The 18,407-nt window shown below is 41.2% G+C and overlaps 1 protein-coding gene across 1 annotated transcript; it reads left to right on the plus strand.

The window, feature by feature from the left end:
* The first annotated feature begins 564 nt into the window (after positions 1-564).
* On the plus strand, positions 565-8,866 carry LOC139584021 (carboxypeptidase A2-like). The gene is made up of 11 exons (XM_071415562.1): positions 565-632; positions 963-1,044; positions 1,173-1,307; positions 3,683-3,781; positions 4,070-4,171; positions 4,434-4,535; positions 4,668-4,778; positions 7,682-7,772; positions 8,058-8,257; positions 8,370-8,454; positions 8,606-8,866. The coding sequence occupies exons 1-11, from the start codon at positions 571-573 to the stop codon at positions 8,791-8,793; spliced, it is 1,257 nt and encodes a 418-aa protein (XP_071271663.1). The 5' UTR covers positions 565-570; the 3' UTR covers positions 8,794-8,866.
* The last annotated feature ends 9,541 nt before the right edge of the window (positions 8,867-18,407 follow it).

Raw genomic sequence — 18,407 nt, forward strand, 5'->3', positions numbered from 1 at the left:
GCTGTAACTGTTGCTTTCAGTGTTGGGGCAACACTGTTGCAAGCAGTGACTAAGGCAAATCAGAAAATCTTGGTTGCAAGACAATGGCCATTGTCCACGTGGTAATTTGAAATGGCCAGGTTGAGTTGCAGATTTCCCTTCCCTGCTTTGAACATTTGTATTTTTTATTCTATTCCATTCTATTCTGTTGTATTACTTTCCTCTTGACCATAAGGCCTATATTCTGGAGGCCTTTCAATTGAGCTGTGTAGACCCACTTATCCTGCACTGGCATGTCTGGGAGAAGGACTGTTACTATCTACAGCTGATACTGAGGGAGGGGGGCAATGGCACCACCAACCATGCTATGGAAAAACAAATAGAGCTAAGACATCATGTCCATTCCCCAAAATAACTCTTGGGCCTAGACCTATTGAATTGCACCACATTCATTGGAAAAAGGCAGTACCCCATAGATTGTGAAGCAAAAGTAGATTGTGAAGCAATACTGTCATGGGAACAATGCACCTGTTGCTGAGTATAAAGGCAGGTGCTTTGAGAGCTGGCAGTACTGGACAGGACACAGGAAGGATGAAGGTTCTGGTACTCTTTGCGCTGCTTGCAGCCGCCAATTGTGAGAAGGTCTTCATTGGGTAAATTCATCTGTTTAAACTTTGTAAATAAATTTACCTACGTAAATTATGTTTCCCTTTGCAGATTAGTACATTAAATCCGAGAGATTCTACAGTTAGTTGTACACTACAGAACACAATGCATCAATGGGCCATCACATTTTTGTATCAGGATCGCAAAAAATGATGATTTACAATGACATGGAATTATTTAGTCACTAGCCTCTAACCTCTGAGAAACTTGAGTGTTTACTAGCAATTCACCATAACCACCATGTGACTTCAAATATATTGTTTCCCTGATGAACTGAAAGATTAATATAATTTTGTCATGCCTTCCTTCCTACACAGAGACCAGGTCATCAGGGTCAATGTGGAGTCTGAGGAGCAGATTCTGCTTCTGCGTGCTCTGGAGCAGGACACATACTGGGATGTAAGTATAATAAAAACAAGAGTATAATATACTTGGTTTAGACCCATTCACAGTCATGTTTCCTGCTTCTAACCATGGTGTCCCTCCCTATTCACTACATGATTTAACACTCCCTTCTCCTCTTCCAGCTGGACTTTTGGCTCCACCCTGTGAACACTGAGGTCCCTGTGGACATCCGCGTGCCCTACTCCAGCCTGTACGCTGTCAAGGACTACCTCCGTGCCCATAACATCCAGTTCTCTGTCATGATCAGCAACCTGCAGGTCAGTCACTGGAAAGCACAGGAGGCTGCTGAGGGGAGAACGGCTCATAATAATGGCCGGAATGGAGCAAATGGAATGGCATCAAACATCTGGAAACCATGTGTTTGATGTATTTGATACCATTCCACTAATTCCTCTCCAGTCATTACCACAAGCCCGTTCAACCCAATTAAGGTGCCACCTATATCTCCTGTGCTGCAAAGTCTCTTTCCACAGCCATTGGTGGCCATGAGTCTGGCAAGTGAGACTAGTCACTGCTCAGCTCACTTCCGCCATCTACTGGTAGTTCTGAGAAATTACATTTTATTTGAATAAGGTAATATTGTAATATTCAAGTTCCTCGGTGTAAACCTCAATAAGGATCTATCATGGCCCACAAACACCAACATAGTCATGAAGAGGACACAACAACGCCTCTTTTCCCTCAGGTGGCTGAAAAGATGTGTTATGGACCCTCAGATCCTCAATAAGTTCTACAACTGCGCCATTGAGAGCATCTTGACTGGCTGCATCACTTCTTGGTATGGCAACTGCTTGGCATCCGACCACATGGACACTACAGAGGGTAGTGCGTACGGCCCAGTACATCACTGGGGCCAAGCTCCCTGCCATCCAGGACCTCTATATCAGGCAGTGTCAGAGGAAGGTCCTAAAACTGTTAAAGACTCCAGCCACCCAAGGCATAGACTGTTCTCTCTGTTACCACACAGAAAGCGGTACGGATGCACCAAGTCTGAAACCAATAGGACCCTGAACAGCTTCTACCCCAAAGCCATAAGACTGCTAAATAGTTAGTTAAATAGTTAACCAAATAGCTACCCAGACTATCTGCATTGACCCTTTTTGCACAAACATTTTTTGACTCATCACATTCGTTGCTGTTACTGTTTATTATCTGTCACTTTATTCCTAGTTATATGTACATATCTACCTCAATTACCTTGTACCCCTGCACATCGACTCTGTACTGGTACCCCATGTATATAGCTAAGATATTGTTACTCATTGTGTATTTATTGTAAGTTTTATTATAACATGTTTCACTTTTCTATTATTTCTCAATTTTTTTCTTTTTCTCTGCATTGTTGGGAAGGGCTCGTAAGTAAGCATTTCACTGTCAGTCTACACCTGTTGTTGGGAAGGGTTCGTAAGTAAGCATTTCACTGTCAGTCTACACCTGTTGCTTATTTGATTGTCTACAGTTGCTGGTCTACCGCCATTGACTGGTCTTTGTCAGTACAAAGACTCATTCAAACGACATTTAGAGATAATAACGGACTCATCCACTGTTTGAGAGAGTTTTATTCTGGTTCTCTTGTTTTAAGATAAATAACATGCTGATTAACAGATTTGAAGATGTACACTCTTAGAAAAAAAGGTGCTATCTAGAACCTAAAATGATTCACTGCCTGTCCCCATAGGAGAACCCTTTAAGGAACCCTTTTGGGTTCCATGTAGAACCTATTCCACAGACCTGGAACCAAGAAGGGTTCTACCTGGAACCAAAAAGGGTTACCTGATGGGGGACAGCTGAAGAACCCTTTAAGGAACCCTTTTGGGTTCCATGTAGAACCTATTCCACAGACCTGGAACCAAGAAGGGTTCTACCTGGAACCAAAAAGGGTTACCTGATGGGTAACAGCTGAAGAACCCTTTTGGAACCCTTCTTTCTAAGTGTGTAGCTAATAATGATGAAAACCAGGTTTTAGAATGTAGCAGTGAATGTAAAATGCACTTTTATATAGTGAGTGACACCGTTTGGGCACCACAAGTAATACATAACTCAGTTGGTTACAGTGTTGGGGAGTACTGAACTAAATGTAGTTCAACTAGTAATTTAACTACATTTGGCAGTAGCTTGGTGATAGTTGAACTAAATTCAAATATTGGTAGTGTTTTTAGTAGTTAATTACTTTTTTGCCATGTAGCGGTGTAGCTAACTACTGGAACTACACACTACTTTTTTTTGCAAAAATAAAATGTGTGAATTAGACAAGAATTTCCTGTCTTTTTCGGCATCAGACCTGCCTAATTCTCTCTTGAAACATAGTTTTTGGTGTTTAATAGGCTAAATTACATATTGTTAACATCTAACTCCAGAGGGATCTTTTCTTGCAATTTGTAGTCTATGATATTTCAGATTTAGATTTGATAATTTTTCACAAAGTAGTTTGGATGTAGTGAACTACTTTTCAAAGTAAATTTAGTTAAGTAAACTATATTTTTCTTAAGGGTTGCTTAACTTCTTCCAGTGTGAAGTAATTGGTAGCTTGGTAAACTATACTTTCAGAATAGCTTCCCCAACACTGGTTGGTTACAATAACTGACAGTAATAACTGTTAGTAATAACTTGATTGGTATTGTCATTGTTTCAGGAACTCCTGGATGAGGAAAAGGCAGAGATGGAGGAGAACAATATGAGGGAGCGCAGCTCCAAGAGCTTCAACTTTGGAGCCTATCACCCTCTGGAGACGGTGTGTTACACACACAAACACACATGCATGTACACACACAAACACTCACCCATGTGAACATGCAAACGTGAACACCCTCTCACTCACATATTGTAGCTTCAAACTCGCATGGATTTCAAATTGCACCCTCATCAATTTGACATATGCATTATTCTCATTGCAGAGTAGATATTGTACTTAGGATATCAAATACAGTAATAATGTGTTGCGTAATATGTAATCTATACTATAAACATCATATAACATACATTATGTTGACACTATCCTGATGTGCTTTTCTCTTTCCAGATCTACAGCTGGATGGATGGCCTGGTGGCTGCTCACCCTAACCTAGTCACCAAGGAACAGATCGGAACCTCCTATGAAGGCAGGCCCATGTATGTCCTGAAGGTATGTAAAGGGTTACTCCTGTTTGTGTACAGTTAATGGAAATACAGTCTTTTTTTTTTAAGAGAGAGAGCTGTAACGTTATGTACTTGTGTGCGTGTGTGTGTGCGTGTGTGTGTGTGTGTGTGTGTGTGTGTGTGTGTGTGTGCGAATGCGTGTATGTGTCCATGCATGTGTGTGTGTGTGTGTGTGTGTGCCATCACGCGTCAGTGCTCCCTAAGAGCTGAATGAAACAAGACCATAACACATCTGTCCTCTGTTGTAGTTCAGCACGGGTGGCGACAAGCGTCCTGCCATCTGGGTTGACTCTGGTATCCACTCCAGAGAGTGGGTGTCTCAGGCCACTGGAGTGTGGACCGCCAACAAGGTGAGAGAACACCTGCTCTCATTCCAAGAGAAAAACCAGACTGCTATTGTATTCAGAATTAACACATTATACAGAAAAACAACATTCCAACACTGTGTGTGTGTCTCACAAATACATGTTATTGTTCTTCAGATTGCCAGTGACTATGGTACTGATGCTTCCCTGACCTCCCTCCTGAAAACCATGGACATCTACCTGCTGATTCTAGCCAACCCTGATGGATACGTCCACAGCCACACCAGTGTAGGTGTCATACCATATGCAGTGCTATAATGCATCTATACTGTGGGCTACGTCAAGTCCCACACTAGTGTAGGTACCTCCTATAGATGTAACAGATAGGCCTATACACACCTAAATGCTATACTACATTACAGCTATACAGCTAAGTGTAAAGTGTGACCTTTCATCTGTTCAGCTCAGTTTGGCTCAATGTAGAGTAATATGAGGACAATCCTGGTTGTGCTACATGGTATACCAGTATAGTGTTTACCGAGTTAGAGTATTGTGTCCTCACGGTATACCAGTATATGTTTACTGAGTTAGAGTATTGTGTCCTCATTGTATACCAGTATATTGTTTACTGAGTTAGAGTATTGTGTCCTCACGGTATACCAGTATAGTGTTTACTGAGTTAGAGTATTGCGTCCTCATGGTATACCAGTATAGTGTTTACTGAGTTAAAGTATTGTGTCCTCATGGTATACCAGTGTAGTGTTTACTGCGTTAGAGTATTGTGTCCTCATGGTATACCAGTATAGTGTTTACTGAGTTAGAGTATTGTGACCTCATTGGAATACCAGTATAGTGTTTACTGAGTTAGAGTGTTGTGTCCTCATGATATACCAGTATAGTGTTTACTGAGTTAGAGTATTGTGTCCTCATGGTATACCAGTATAGTGTTTACTGAGTTAGAGTATTGTGACCTCATTGGAATACCAGTATAGTGTTTACTGAGTTAGAGTATTGTGTCCTCATGGTATACCAGTATAGTGTTTACTGAGTTAGAGTATTGTGACCTCATTGGAATACCAGTATAGTGTTTACTGAGTTAGAGTATTGTGTCCTCATGGTATACCAGTATAGTGTTTACTGAGTTAGAGTGTTGTGTCCTCATGATATACCAGTGTAGTGTTTACTGCGTTAGAGTATTGTGACCTCATTGGAATACCAGTATAGTGTTTACTGAGTTAGAGTATTGTGTCCTCATGGTATACCAGTATAGAGTATTGTGACCTCATGATATACCAGTATAGTGTTTACTGAGTTAGAGTGTTGTGTCCTCATGATATACCAGTATAGTGTTTACTGAGTTAGAGTATTGTGTCCTCATGGTATACCAGTATAGTGTTTACTGAGTTAGAGTATTGTGTCCTCATGATATACCAGTATAGTGTTTACTGAGTTAGAGTGTTGTGTCCTCATGATATACCAGTATAGTGTTTACTGAGTTAGAGTATTGTGTCCTCATGGTATACCAGTATAGTGTTTACTGAGTTAGAGTGTTGTGTCCTCATGATATACCAGTATAGTGTTTACTGCGTTAGAGTATTGTGACCTCATTGGAATACCAGTATAGTGTTTACTGAGTTAGAGTATTGTGTCCTCATGGTATACCAGTATAGTGTTTACTGAGTTAGAGTATTGTGACCTCATGGTATACCAGTATAGTGTTTACTGAGTTAGAGTATTGTGTCCTCATGGTATACCAGTATAGTGTTTACTGAGTTAGAGTATTGTGACCTCATTGGAATACCAGTATAGTGTTTACTGAGTTAGAGTATTGTGTCCTCATGGTATACCAGTATAGTGTTTACTGAGTTAGAGTATTGTGTCCTCATGGTATACCAGTATAGTGTTTACTGAGTTAGAGTGTTGTGTCCTCATGATATACCAGTATAGTGTTTACTGAGTTAGAGTATTGTGTCCTCATGGTATACCAGTATAGTGTTTACTGAGTTATTGTATTGTGTCCTCATGGTATACCAGTATAGTGTTTACTGAGTTAGAGTATTGTGTCCTCATGATATACCAGTGTAGTGTTTACTGCGTTAGAGTATTGTGACCTCATTGGAATACCAGTATAGTGTTTACTGAGTTAGAGTATTGTGTCCTCATGGTATACCAGTATAGTGTTTACTGAGTTAGAGTATTGTGACCTCATTGGAATACCAGTATAGTGTTTACTGAGTTAGAGTATTGTGTCCTCATGGTATACCAGTATAGTGTTTACTGAGTTAGAGTATTGTGTCCTCATGGTATACCAGTATAGTGTTTACTGAGTTAGAGTATTGTGTCCTCATGGTATACCAGTATAGTGTTTACTGAGTTATTGTATTGTGTCCTCATGGTATACCAGTATAGTGTTTACTGAGTTAGAGTATTGCGTCCTCATTGGAATACCAGTATAGTGTTTACTGAGTTAGAGTATTGTGTCCTCATGGTATACCAGTATAGTGTTTACTGAGTTAGAGTGTTGTGTCCTCATGATATACCAGTATAGTGTTTACTGAGTTAGAGTATTGTGTCCTCATGGTATACCAGTATAGTGTTTACTGAGTTAGAGTATTGTGACCTCATTGGAATACCAGTATAGTGTTTACTGAGTTAGAGTATTGTGTCCTCATGGTATACCAGTATAGTGTTTACTGAGTTAGAGTATTGTGACCTCATTGGAATACCAGTATAGTGTTTACTGAGTTAGAGTATTGTGTCCTCATGGTATACCAGTATAGTGTTTACTGAGTTAGAGTATTGTGACCTCATTGGAATACCAGTATAGTGTTTACTGAGTTAGAGTATTGTGTCCTCATGGTATACCAGTATAGTGTTTACTGAGTTAGAGTATTGTGACCTCATTGGAATACCAGTATAGTGTTTACTGAGTTAGAGTGTTGTGTCCTCATGGTATACCAGTGTAGTGTTTACTGCGTTAGAGTATTGTGACCTCATTGGAATACCAGTATAGTGTTTACTGAGTTAGAGTGTTGTGTCCTCATGGTATACCAGTATAGTGTTTACTGAGTTAGAGTATTGTGTCCTCATGGTATACCAGTATAGTGTTTACTGAGTTATTGTATTGTGTCCTCATGGTATACCAGTATAGTGTTTACTGAGTTAGAGTATTGCGTCCTCATGGTTCACAGGACCGTATGTGGCGCAAGACTCGCTCCAAGAACCCTGGCTCCATGTGCCGTGGTGTCGACCCCAACAGGAACTGGGATGCTGGTTTTGGAGGTGGGTATCACGCCTCATTTTGAAAACCTGTAAATCATGTAATGTTACATTCCCGGACCAGCTTTGGTGGTGGGTGTCACAGGTTGACTATGGCATACATTCCCACCGCTGATAGTTTCCTTTCCCAGAGATGAAGTTAGTGAAAAGTACAATGTTATGAGAAGCACTTTATGGTGTGAAAACAAAGCTTTCCTTCCCATACCTTTTTGTTGTATGCAGAATAACCTGTGTCCATCCATGTGTCTTTGTGTGTGTGCGTGTGCATGCTTGTGTGTGTTTCTCCAGGCCCCGGTGCTAGTACCAACCCCTGCTCTGACTCGTACCACGGCCCGTCTCCCCACTCTGAGATAGAGGTGAAGAACATTGTGAACCTGGTAAAGAACCACGGCAACTTCAAGTCCTTCATCTCCATCCACGCCTACTCCCAGCTGCTCATGTACCCCTACGGATACACCTGCAAAGATGCGCTCCACGCGGCTGAACTGGTAACATAACACACCACACACACTCACACATACATACGCACACACACTCATGCAAACACATGTACACACACACTAATCCACTGACTCTCCTGTCTCTGCTGCTTTCTGGTAGGACTCTGTGGGCAGGTCTGCAGTCCAGAAGCTCAGCTCTCTCCATGGAACCACATTTAAGGTTGGCAGCATCTGCAAGATCATCTGTAAGTATTCAATACTTATACTATAAGTGGCTCCAAGTGTTTCAATGAAGTTGGTTTGTCATTAGATGCGACCCACCAGCCAGAACTGGAAAGCACAGCGTGGTAGTTCAATCCAATACTTTCATTAATATGTGATTTCTCCCCCCTCCAGACCAAGCCAGCGGAGGCAGCATCGATTGGTCCTACAACCTGGGCATCAAGTACTCCTTTGCCTTTGAGCTGAGGGACACCGGTCGCTATGGTTTCATCCTGCCAGCCAATCAGATCATCCCCACTGCCTCGGAGACCTGGCTGGCCCTGAAGGACATCATGGAGTATGTCCATGACCACTCCTATTAAGTCTCAAACCCACCCAACACACAACCTTTCCTTCCAAGGCCTGAACTCAGTTAAATAAAGAATTCTAGGTCTGGAAAAAGTGTCTGTGTTCATTGAACTTTTTGTTAAATTGATATAATAGACTATTGATAGAATATAGACTATTGATAGAATATAGACTATTGATAGAATAGACTACTGATAGAACAGACTATTGATATAATATAGACTTGATAGAATAGACTACTGATAGAATAGACTACTGATAGAATAGACTACTGATAGACTAGCCTATTGATAGAATAGACTACTGATAGAATAGACTACTGATAGACTAGCCTATTGATAGAATAGACTACTGATATAATATAGACTTGATAGAATAGACTACTGATAGAATAGACTACTGATAGAATATAGACTATTGATAGAATAGACTACTGATAGAATAGACTACTGATAGACTAGCCTATTGATAGAATAGACTACTGATAGAAAATAGACTACTGATAGACTAGACTATTGATAGAATATAGATTATTGATAGGATAGACTACTGATAGAATAGACTATTGATATAATAGACTATTGATAGAATAGCCTCTTGATAGAATATAGATTATTGATATAATATAGACTATTGATAGTATAGACTACTGATAGAATAGACAAGTAGCTTAATCATCGTGAAGAAAAAAAAGCTGATTTTCTGGGTGGCGTCCATGGCGCTGGGCCTCGTTCATGGAGCTGGGTGGCGTCAATGGCGCTGGGCCCCGTCCATGGCGCTGGGTGGCGTCCATGGCGCTGGGCCCCGTCCTTGGCGCTCGGCCCTGTCCATAGCGCTGGGTGGCGTGCATGGCGCTGGGCCCCGTCCTTGGCGCTGGGCCCTGTCCATAGCGCTGGGCCTCGTTCATGGAGCTGGGTGGCGTCAATGGCGCTGGGCCCCGTCCATGGCGCTCGGCCCCGTCCATGGCGCTGGGTGGCGTCCTTGGCGCTGGGCCCCGTCCATGGCGCTGGTCAGTACAGAGGAGCAGTAGGAGCTGTACAAGGCAGTGGATCAATAGGCAACACTAGATGGCACTGTAATACAATATGGCAAATACATGATGTACCTCCATACTCTCCATATTAAATCTTTACGCCTTGATTACTACATCCACTTTTGGACTTATAAATTAATGATATATACCCATTGATTCTTGAAGAATATAACTTATAAATGCCACATGATCTTAGTTCAACAGTTGTACCCAATCAAAACCCATAATACAAGCTTTTTTTTACGCCAATCTTCGTAAACAACGTGAATATAAACAAACACCGTATCGCCTCAAAACATGGTTACGGCCAAGATTCAATCGGATCAAGCGTTAACGGATGGAGCTGTGATGGAGCTCTCAAATCGGTGAGCAGTTGCTCTTGTGATCATTGTCATGTGTAGACTGTATAGAAATAATTACACTCAAATTGTAAATCATTAATCAAAATATTGAAGCCTAATCGAAGTGTAGATTACGTCTCGCATTCCAGTTAGATTTCTCTTAATGCGACTCGGTGCAGCCAATGGTAATGTCCGCTTTAGGTATAATGCCAGGAGCCACTTGTGGATTTTACAGCTCTAAAGCAGTTTTATCTCCTACACCACCAAAACAGCCGCCATGAGGCTGTCGGCTAAAGTGGATCTGATTGAACAGAGCCCTAGGTCTTGGGTAGAGACCCGAGAAAGGAAATATGAGAAGTTAGGACTAGTCTTGTAATGCTTTTTTGTGTGCTCAATAGAATATTAACATCCATAGAACAGGGAATTGGAACATATCCAAGCCGTAGGGCACAGTAGATTGCTGGATTATTTCTCAAAAACCTTCCAGGAAAAGAGGCAGATGGCGGATCTATCATCTCCCTTCAGGTGTTCATCTGACCAACAGAGTGGACAGAGGTTAGGAGCACTGGAGCGAAACGTTCAAACACACACTCACTCGGGTGACCCACATGTGAGACTCTGTTAGCAACACACAGGATATATGTCCCAAATGGTACCCTATTCCCTATGTAGTGCACCACTTTTGACTAGGGCCCATTGGGATCTGATCAAAAGTAGTGCACTATATAGGGAAAAGGGTGACATTTGGAACCAAAGCACAGGTACGCTCGTGTTTATTAGGGCAAACATTTTTGCAAAGACAACATTTCACATTGGACAAGTCCTGTTTCAGTTAGTTTCCTTCCAGTTGGTGCCAATGAACGCCTTTATCACATACCTCACTGAAGTCCAATCATTTGTATAAGGTTTTCCATATAACGAAACCTGTCCCATCTGATCTACCGGTACACAAGGTGAAGCATACCGTATGAATAATTTGTCTGACTTTAAAGATCGAAGAGAAAAACATTGATTCCATATATGGAGTCCCGTCAGTATGCTCTGTATCCTTGTGCAAAACGAAATGAACAAGTCAAGTTTATAAATGATTAATAGTCAATTTACTAGTGGGTCCCTGAAATATTGAGCGAGAGCTCAGCCATGAAATGCAATGTAAATTGATCTATTTATAGGCTAGCAGGGCAGAGTTAAGCCATGTGGAACAAGCTACTCCAGGGCGCCTAGTTTGTATAGCTTTTAGAGGAAAATGACAGGGGAGAAGAAGAAGAAAAAGAGGAAGAAGCACCAAACCCACATTTGCATGTAAAGCCACTTTGAGGGGTGACATTAAACTTTTAGAGAATGCAGTAGGACTGCAATAAATAATTTCCGCATTGAAAAGTGAAAAGCCCCATGCTTGACATGAAAACGCCCACCACTGTTTTAAAATAATGCTTTGTCTGACGGAATTGTTTTGGAGAGCAAGAAGAATAACTGACATCTGAAGCTTACAGTAAAACCCTTTATTATGAATTCTTAAAACCAGAAGAGGGGGGGGGGGGATGTTAGAGTTGCAGTTGGTATGAGTGTCTCATGTGCTGTATATTCCTATGGGGTTACACTTCAGTCAGGTATTAGTATGATCAGATAACTATTCTTAACAACTATTCTGGGCGTTAACAAAGTCTAGTTGTACCTCATATGTTCTTCTGATGAAAGGTTTTGCAAGACCTGCATGTAATGCAGTCTCCACTAAAGCATGAACATTGCCTTTACATTTCAATCACGCTGTAAACCTGAATTTCTGCGATATGGATTGAATAGAGCCCCTAAACTTGAACATATGTTGCTGATTGTCCAGTGAATTAGGCTATACCATGCCGAGTCTAAATTATTTCAGAATATTTAGGACAGCTGGCTAACTCATTGATCCTGCTTTCAGGAACAACCTCATGGACACTTTACTTCAACAATACAGAAATATACATACACATTTATCAAATAGCTAGCCAAGCTTATCAAACAGTCAGCCATGCTTGAGAAATGTATGGCAGCATGTTGATTTGATATACTATAGCTTTTTGTTCTTAGCTATGGATTGTAAGCAGATAGGCTATACGTTAACAGTACATTGTAAAGAATAAGGCCTCCACTGGCACTCACTTGGAACATAAGTGAGTTGGGCCATCATAACCTACACATGTAGCTAGCACAGTTGAAGTGAGAAAGACCTAACTCACAAAAACCAAACATCTTAGATCCATCCAAACATGTAATACACGTGTTTGCAGCATTTTCCCAGGGTTGACATATAAAACATTCTTTCTTGACCAAAAAGGAGCTTTTTGTATTCAACAGTAAGAAAACCCACGCTCTATGATGCAACTCTGATAAGATGATTTGTTTATGTAACACAGTTTAAGAAAATACATCTACATGCCAGAATTGTACAGCCTGGATCTAAAAATAGAAAAAGACAAAGCGAGCACAAAAGCCCTGTTTATAGCTGGTGCTAACATGGTTCCTTTGTCCTGATCTTATTGTCACACCCTGATCTGTTTCACCTGTCCTTGTGCTTGTCTCCACCCCCTCCAGATGTCGCCCATCTTCCCCATTATCCCCTGTGTATTTATACCTGTGTTTTCTGTCTGTCTGTTGCCAGTTCGTCTTGTTAGTCAAGTTTACCAGCGTTTGTGCCTGTCAGCGCCTGTCTTTTCCCAGCCTCTCTTTTCCTCGCCCTCCTGGTTTGTGACCCTTGCCTGTCCTAACCCTGTACTTGCCCACTTGACCACTCTGCCCGTCTCTGAGCCTGCCTGCCGCCCTGTACCTTTGCTCCACCTCTGGATTACTGAACTCTGCCTATCGTCCTGTACCTTTGCTCCCACTCCGGATTATCAACCCCTGCCTGCCTTAACCTGTCGTTTGCCTGCCCCGGTGGTTACAATAAACATTGTTACTTCACAGAGTCTGCACTTGGGTCTTACCTTGATTCCTGAAACGTATCTACATTCTGACTGTGCTCACATTTCCAGAAATGTGTCTACACATGGTATTAAGATTTTATTTTGATTTTACTAGGCAAGTCAGTTAAGGAAAAAATCGTATTTGCAAAGACAGCCTACCCCGGCCAAACCCGGATGACGCTGGGCAAATTGTGCTCCACCCTATTGGACTCCCAATCACTGCCGGATGTGATACAGCCTGGAATCGAACCAGGGTGGTGATGCCTCATGCAGTGCCTTAGACCGCTGCCCCACTCGGGAGCCCATGTGTCTATTATCCATCCACTGTGTCTGCATTGTGACCAGATATCCTGGTCCCTTCCTTTATGCAAATTATTTCACAGCTATTCTTTCAAAATAATATTTATTTATTGTAAGATGCTTATTGATGTAATCAGTTCAAGGTGCCACCTGTTAGTGATTTTAGAGGGCGGAATAATAACGATTTAAATGGTTTCTCTATCCAGATCTGTTTACACGTGCAAGATATCTAGACACAATGTGTGTCTGACTACATCTGGAGTTGGGCAGGATGATCTGATCACGATCGGATCACAATGTGTCTTTTGATTGTCTACAACTGTCTAAAAATGTGTCCACAATCAGAATGTGGACAAGATCAGGACAAAGGACGCAAGTTAGAACCAGGTATAAACGGGGCTAGAGATACCATGCTAAATTTAGCACCATCACACTGTTCCCTTTCTAAGAATAGCAACAGAAATGTTTCATTCTCAATCATAGATGGCCACTGTGCTTTGCTGAATGTCAATATGCTTCTCCTGACTGTTCTGAGTAACGGGGACAGCGACGGGCATACAGGGACTTACTGTTGGTATATTGGCCATATATCACAAATCCCTTCGGTGCCTTATTGCAATTATAAACTGTTTACCAATGTAATTGGAGCAGTAAAAATAACTGGTTTGTCATACCCGTGGTATACGGTCTGATTTACCACGGCTGCCAGCCAATCAGCATTCAGGGCTCGAACCACCCAGTTTATAATTACATACATAACACACATAGGGATGGGGTTACATTAAGGCCCTGTTCAAATACTTTACAAAATACATACATTGTTTCCTTGAGATATACACAGATCTATAAGTAACTGGATAGGTGTAAGCAAGGTTACCACCCCGTTACTTTCACCATTACAACCAATTTAGAGCCTGGGTTTCTTCAAGGAAGGAACGAAGGAAGGACTCATTCTTAATGTGTTGGAACAGGACCACAGGCTGTGCCTTGTTTTATTCATCACCACATATCTCAGCATGGGCTTCGTCTTTAATTTGCTTGTTAATAACAGCGTTAATGTTCGTGTGGGGAAATAACATGGACATACTGTAAAATAACAAAGCTTACAAGATGCTCAAGTTGGCTGTTACTGTTATATTGGGATCCAGCTGAGGTTGTTTAAACCATCATTATTGCTTTTGAATCTCTATTCTTCAGAGCATTCCCTACTTAACTAAGATATGAGCTATTTTGAGACCTTCCTTATTGAATTTCTAGCTTATTTGTTCCCCCTACAAACAGACACTCAGCAAGTTGGGGTAAAATGAATAAGAACAGGGTGAGTCTGGGAATGCCTATATACAGTACATAATACTGTATATACTGTACATATGTGTGTGTGTGTGTGTGTGTGTGTGTGTGTGTGTGTGTGTGTGTGTGTGCGTGCGTGCGTGCGTGCGTGCGTGCGTGCGTGCGTGCGTGTGTGTTTGGTTTTGCCAACTTTGTGGGGAACAGAAGTCCTCACAATTTAGGTCTAGGTTTAGGGTTACAATTAGGGTTAGGGTTACAATTAGGTTTAATGGTTAGGTTTAGGGTTAGGAATTAAGGTTAGGGTTAGGGGTTTGGGGTTAAGGTTAGGGTTAAGTGTTAGGTTTAAGGTTTAAGGTTTAGGGAAAATTAGATTTTGAATGAGGATGAATTGATTGGTCGCCACAAGGATAGTAAAACAAACATGTGTGTGTGTGTGTGTAGGTAACAACACCTCCGCCTCGCTGACTTTCAACATGGGGGGCCGTCAGGGGTGCGTGCTTAGTCCCCTCCTGTACTCCCTGTTCACCCACGACTGTGTGACTGCACAAGACTCCAACACCATCATTAAGTTTGCTGACAACACAACAGTGGTAGGCCTGATCACCGACGATGATGAGACAGTCTACAGGGAGGAGGTCAGAGACCTGGCAGTGTGGTGTCAGGATAACAACCTCGCCCTAAATATCATAAAGACAAAGGAGCTGATCGTGGACTACAGGAAACGGAGGGCCGAGCACACTCCGATTCACATTGACGGGGCTGTAGTAGAGACGGTCAAGAGCCTCAAGTTCCTCAATGTCCATATCACTAAGGAGCTATCATGGTCCAAACACAACACCACAGTCGTGAAGAGGGCATGACAACGCCTATTCCCCCTCAGCAGGCTGAAAAGATTTGGCAGGAGCCCTCAGATCCTCAAAAAGTTCTACAGCTGCACCATTGAGAGCATCTTGACTGGCTGCATCACCACTTAGTATGGCAACTGCTCGGCATCCGACCGCAAGGCGCTACAGAGCGTAGTTCGTACGGCCCAGTACATGACTGGGACCAAGCTTCCTGCCATCCGGGACATCTATACCAGGCGGTGTCAGAGGAAGCCCTAAACATTTTCAAATACTCCAGCCACCCAAGTCAGAGTCTGTTTTCTCTTGTATCCAAAGTCATAACACTGCTGAAGAGTTAATTAAATGGCTACCCAGACTTTCTGCTTTTCACACTGATTCGGGTACCGGTACTCCTTGTATATAGCCTATATATAGCCTCGTTATTGTTATTTTATTGTGTTACTATTTTCTTTTTCTGTAAATGTTCTTACTTTTTAACTGCTTGTTTTAACTGCTTTTTAACTGCTTAACTTTTTAAAGAGCTTGTAAGTAAGCATTTCACTATAAAGTCTACACTTGTTGTATTCGGTGAATCTAACAAATACAATTTGATTTGATTTGTGTGTGTGCGTGTGTGATTGCTCATATGTCACCATTAAACTTGGGCCTCAAACGAGTGCACTTCCAGGATGTAGGCTGAATATCTAAACGACTCTGCGTCAGCTCTATACCTTGCACTGTAAGCATAAACAACAGTGATCTGATTCTGAAACCCACTAAAAAGGCCAATGTTCAGAGCTGAATGATTGTTCAAAAATGAAAACTGTTTGATATGAATATTTATTAAATATTGAAAATTCATACAGAAATAGTCATTTGTATTATTTCCAGTATTATTCTTCTCTACTCCGAACAGTCAAAGCTGTAAGATGCCTGCTATCCTCAGGGCTTCATCCTGAACATAGATGATAATGCATTTTTCAGACCAACTGAAATGGTTTCAAATATGGATTACATTTCTACTATATCTTATGGACGCCTTGAAGCGAGTCATTATCAATACAAGCATTTATAAGATGGATTTTGACAGGTATTGGATAATTAGTATTGCAACATGGAAGAAATTGCAGGCCTGGGGCCACTCAATTTTCCTAATGTAAAGATTCAGCAACATTGACACAACAATCAGATTGAATTAATTGATATAAGATTGACTTTAAACGTTCTGGGCTGCTGGATAACACTTATGCCGGTTGGTTGATTGCTATAATTCCCCTTAACTGGGAGCTAGACAACAGAGCATCCCAAATGACATCCTATTCCCTACATAGTGCACTACTTTTGTTCAAAAGTACTGCACTACATAGGGAATAGGGTGCCATTCGGGACGTATTCACAGATTTGACTGTTCAGCTCATAACCCCTCTTATTAAGATCATTCCAACCTTAGAACTATAATGTCATTCTAGTTCTATGATTCCAACCACTGCTTCTGAAAGAACAATAGAAGACTGACATAGGAGGGGCTGTGCATGAATATATAAAAACAACTGAGCACTGACACATATTGAGAATCTGTCGTTCTATACGTTATCTGAAGGCATTGCACAATTCCAAGAGTTCAGTGACATTTTAAGGCAAAGTTTACATAGTATTTCTGAAAACACATAATAATGTCATAATAATATACAATATACCGGTGCATCTCCATTATAGAAAATGATCCATGCAAAACATGATGCATGCTATTATGTAAAAACACTAGGGTATTAGTGTTATAACAGGCATTCAATAATAAATCACTTGATTATCACAGGTAAACAATGATCATGTCACGTGTAGAAGAATACATCGGCTTTCTGAGGCATTCAGATACTGTCAGTCAGCTCACAAAAAATTGAATAATCAAAGGTGAACGTTTACGTTCTGTTTTAGCTGTGCAGTCACTGGATCGGCCCCATCAAGCTCACGTTATCATCTTGGCAAAGTGACACAGACACACATCACATCATTGTCTGTGGGAAGAGGCAATGACATGTATTATTCATTAAAGCTGTTTTTATCAACAAGAAGTGTGGGGCTTGCTTGTTTGCCATATGAACACTTTCAGGGTTCTGTTCCAATAAATCATATTATGTTTTATACTCCTACATTTTCATAGACTCGAAGAGACCGTCTGTTTGGTTTCACACATATAGCAGTGTGCAAGTGCATGTGACAAACCAGACTGGTCTCACAGACTAGACATAACATATTAAACGTGGGGCACTCAAATTAATATGATATGTTACGTTTGGTATGGCTACATAAGATAGAAGGTTACTGAACCCTTTTAGCTAACCCTTCCCCTAAACCTAATACTTTAGCATAACTCTTAACCTTAACCTTAGTGCTGGCTAACGTTAGTGTTCGCCACCTATAAAACAGATGAAAATGAGCCTGAAATGAGTTTATTTCCCTAATTTAATAGCTGCATCATGAATATAGATCTATAGTTGACTGAAATGGATGGTAAACCAAGTGGGAGTGAAGTGATATTTCAATATAAAGCAGAGAACTGGCTGATAGTGTTGTTTATCTTCGAATGTTCCATAACATTTTCTGTAGAATGTTCCATAGACTGGTCTATAGAATGTTCCATAGACTGGTCTGTAGAATGTTCCATAGATTGGTCTATAGAATGTTCCATAGACTGGTCTATAGAATGTTCCATAGACTGGTCTATAGAATGTTCCATAGACTGGTCTGTAGAATGTTCCATAGACTGGTCTGTAGAATGTTCCATAGACTGGTCTGTAGAATGTTCCATAGACTGGTCTATAGAATGTTCCATAGACTGGTCTATAGAATGTTCCATAACATTTTCTGTAGAATGTTCCATAGACTGGTCTATAGAAT

This window comes from Salvelinus alpinus, chromosome 9 (assembly GCF_045679555.1).
Source record: "Salvelinus alpinus chromosome 9, SLU_Salpinus.1, whole genome shotgun sequence".
NCBI classification, from domain to species: Eukaryota; Metazoa; Chordata; class Actinopteri; order Salmoniformes; family Salmonidae; genus Salvelinus; species Salvelinus alpinus.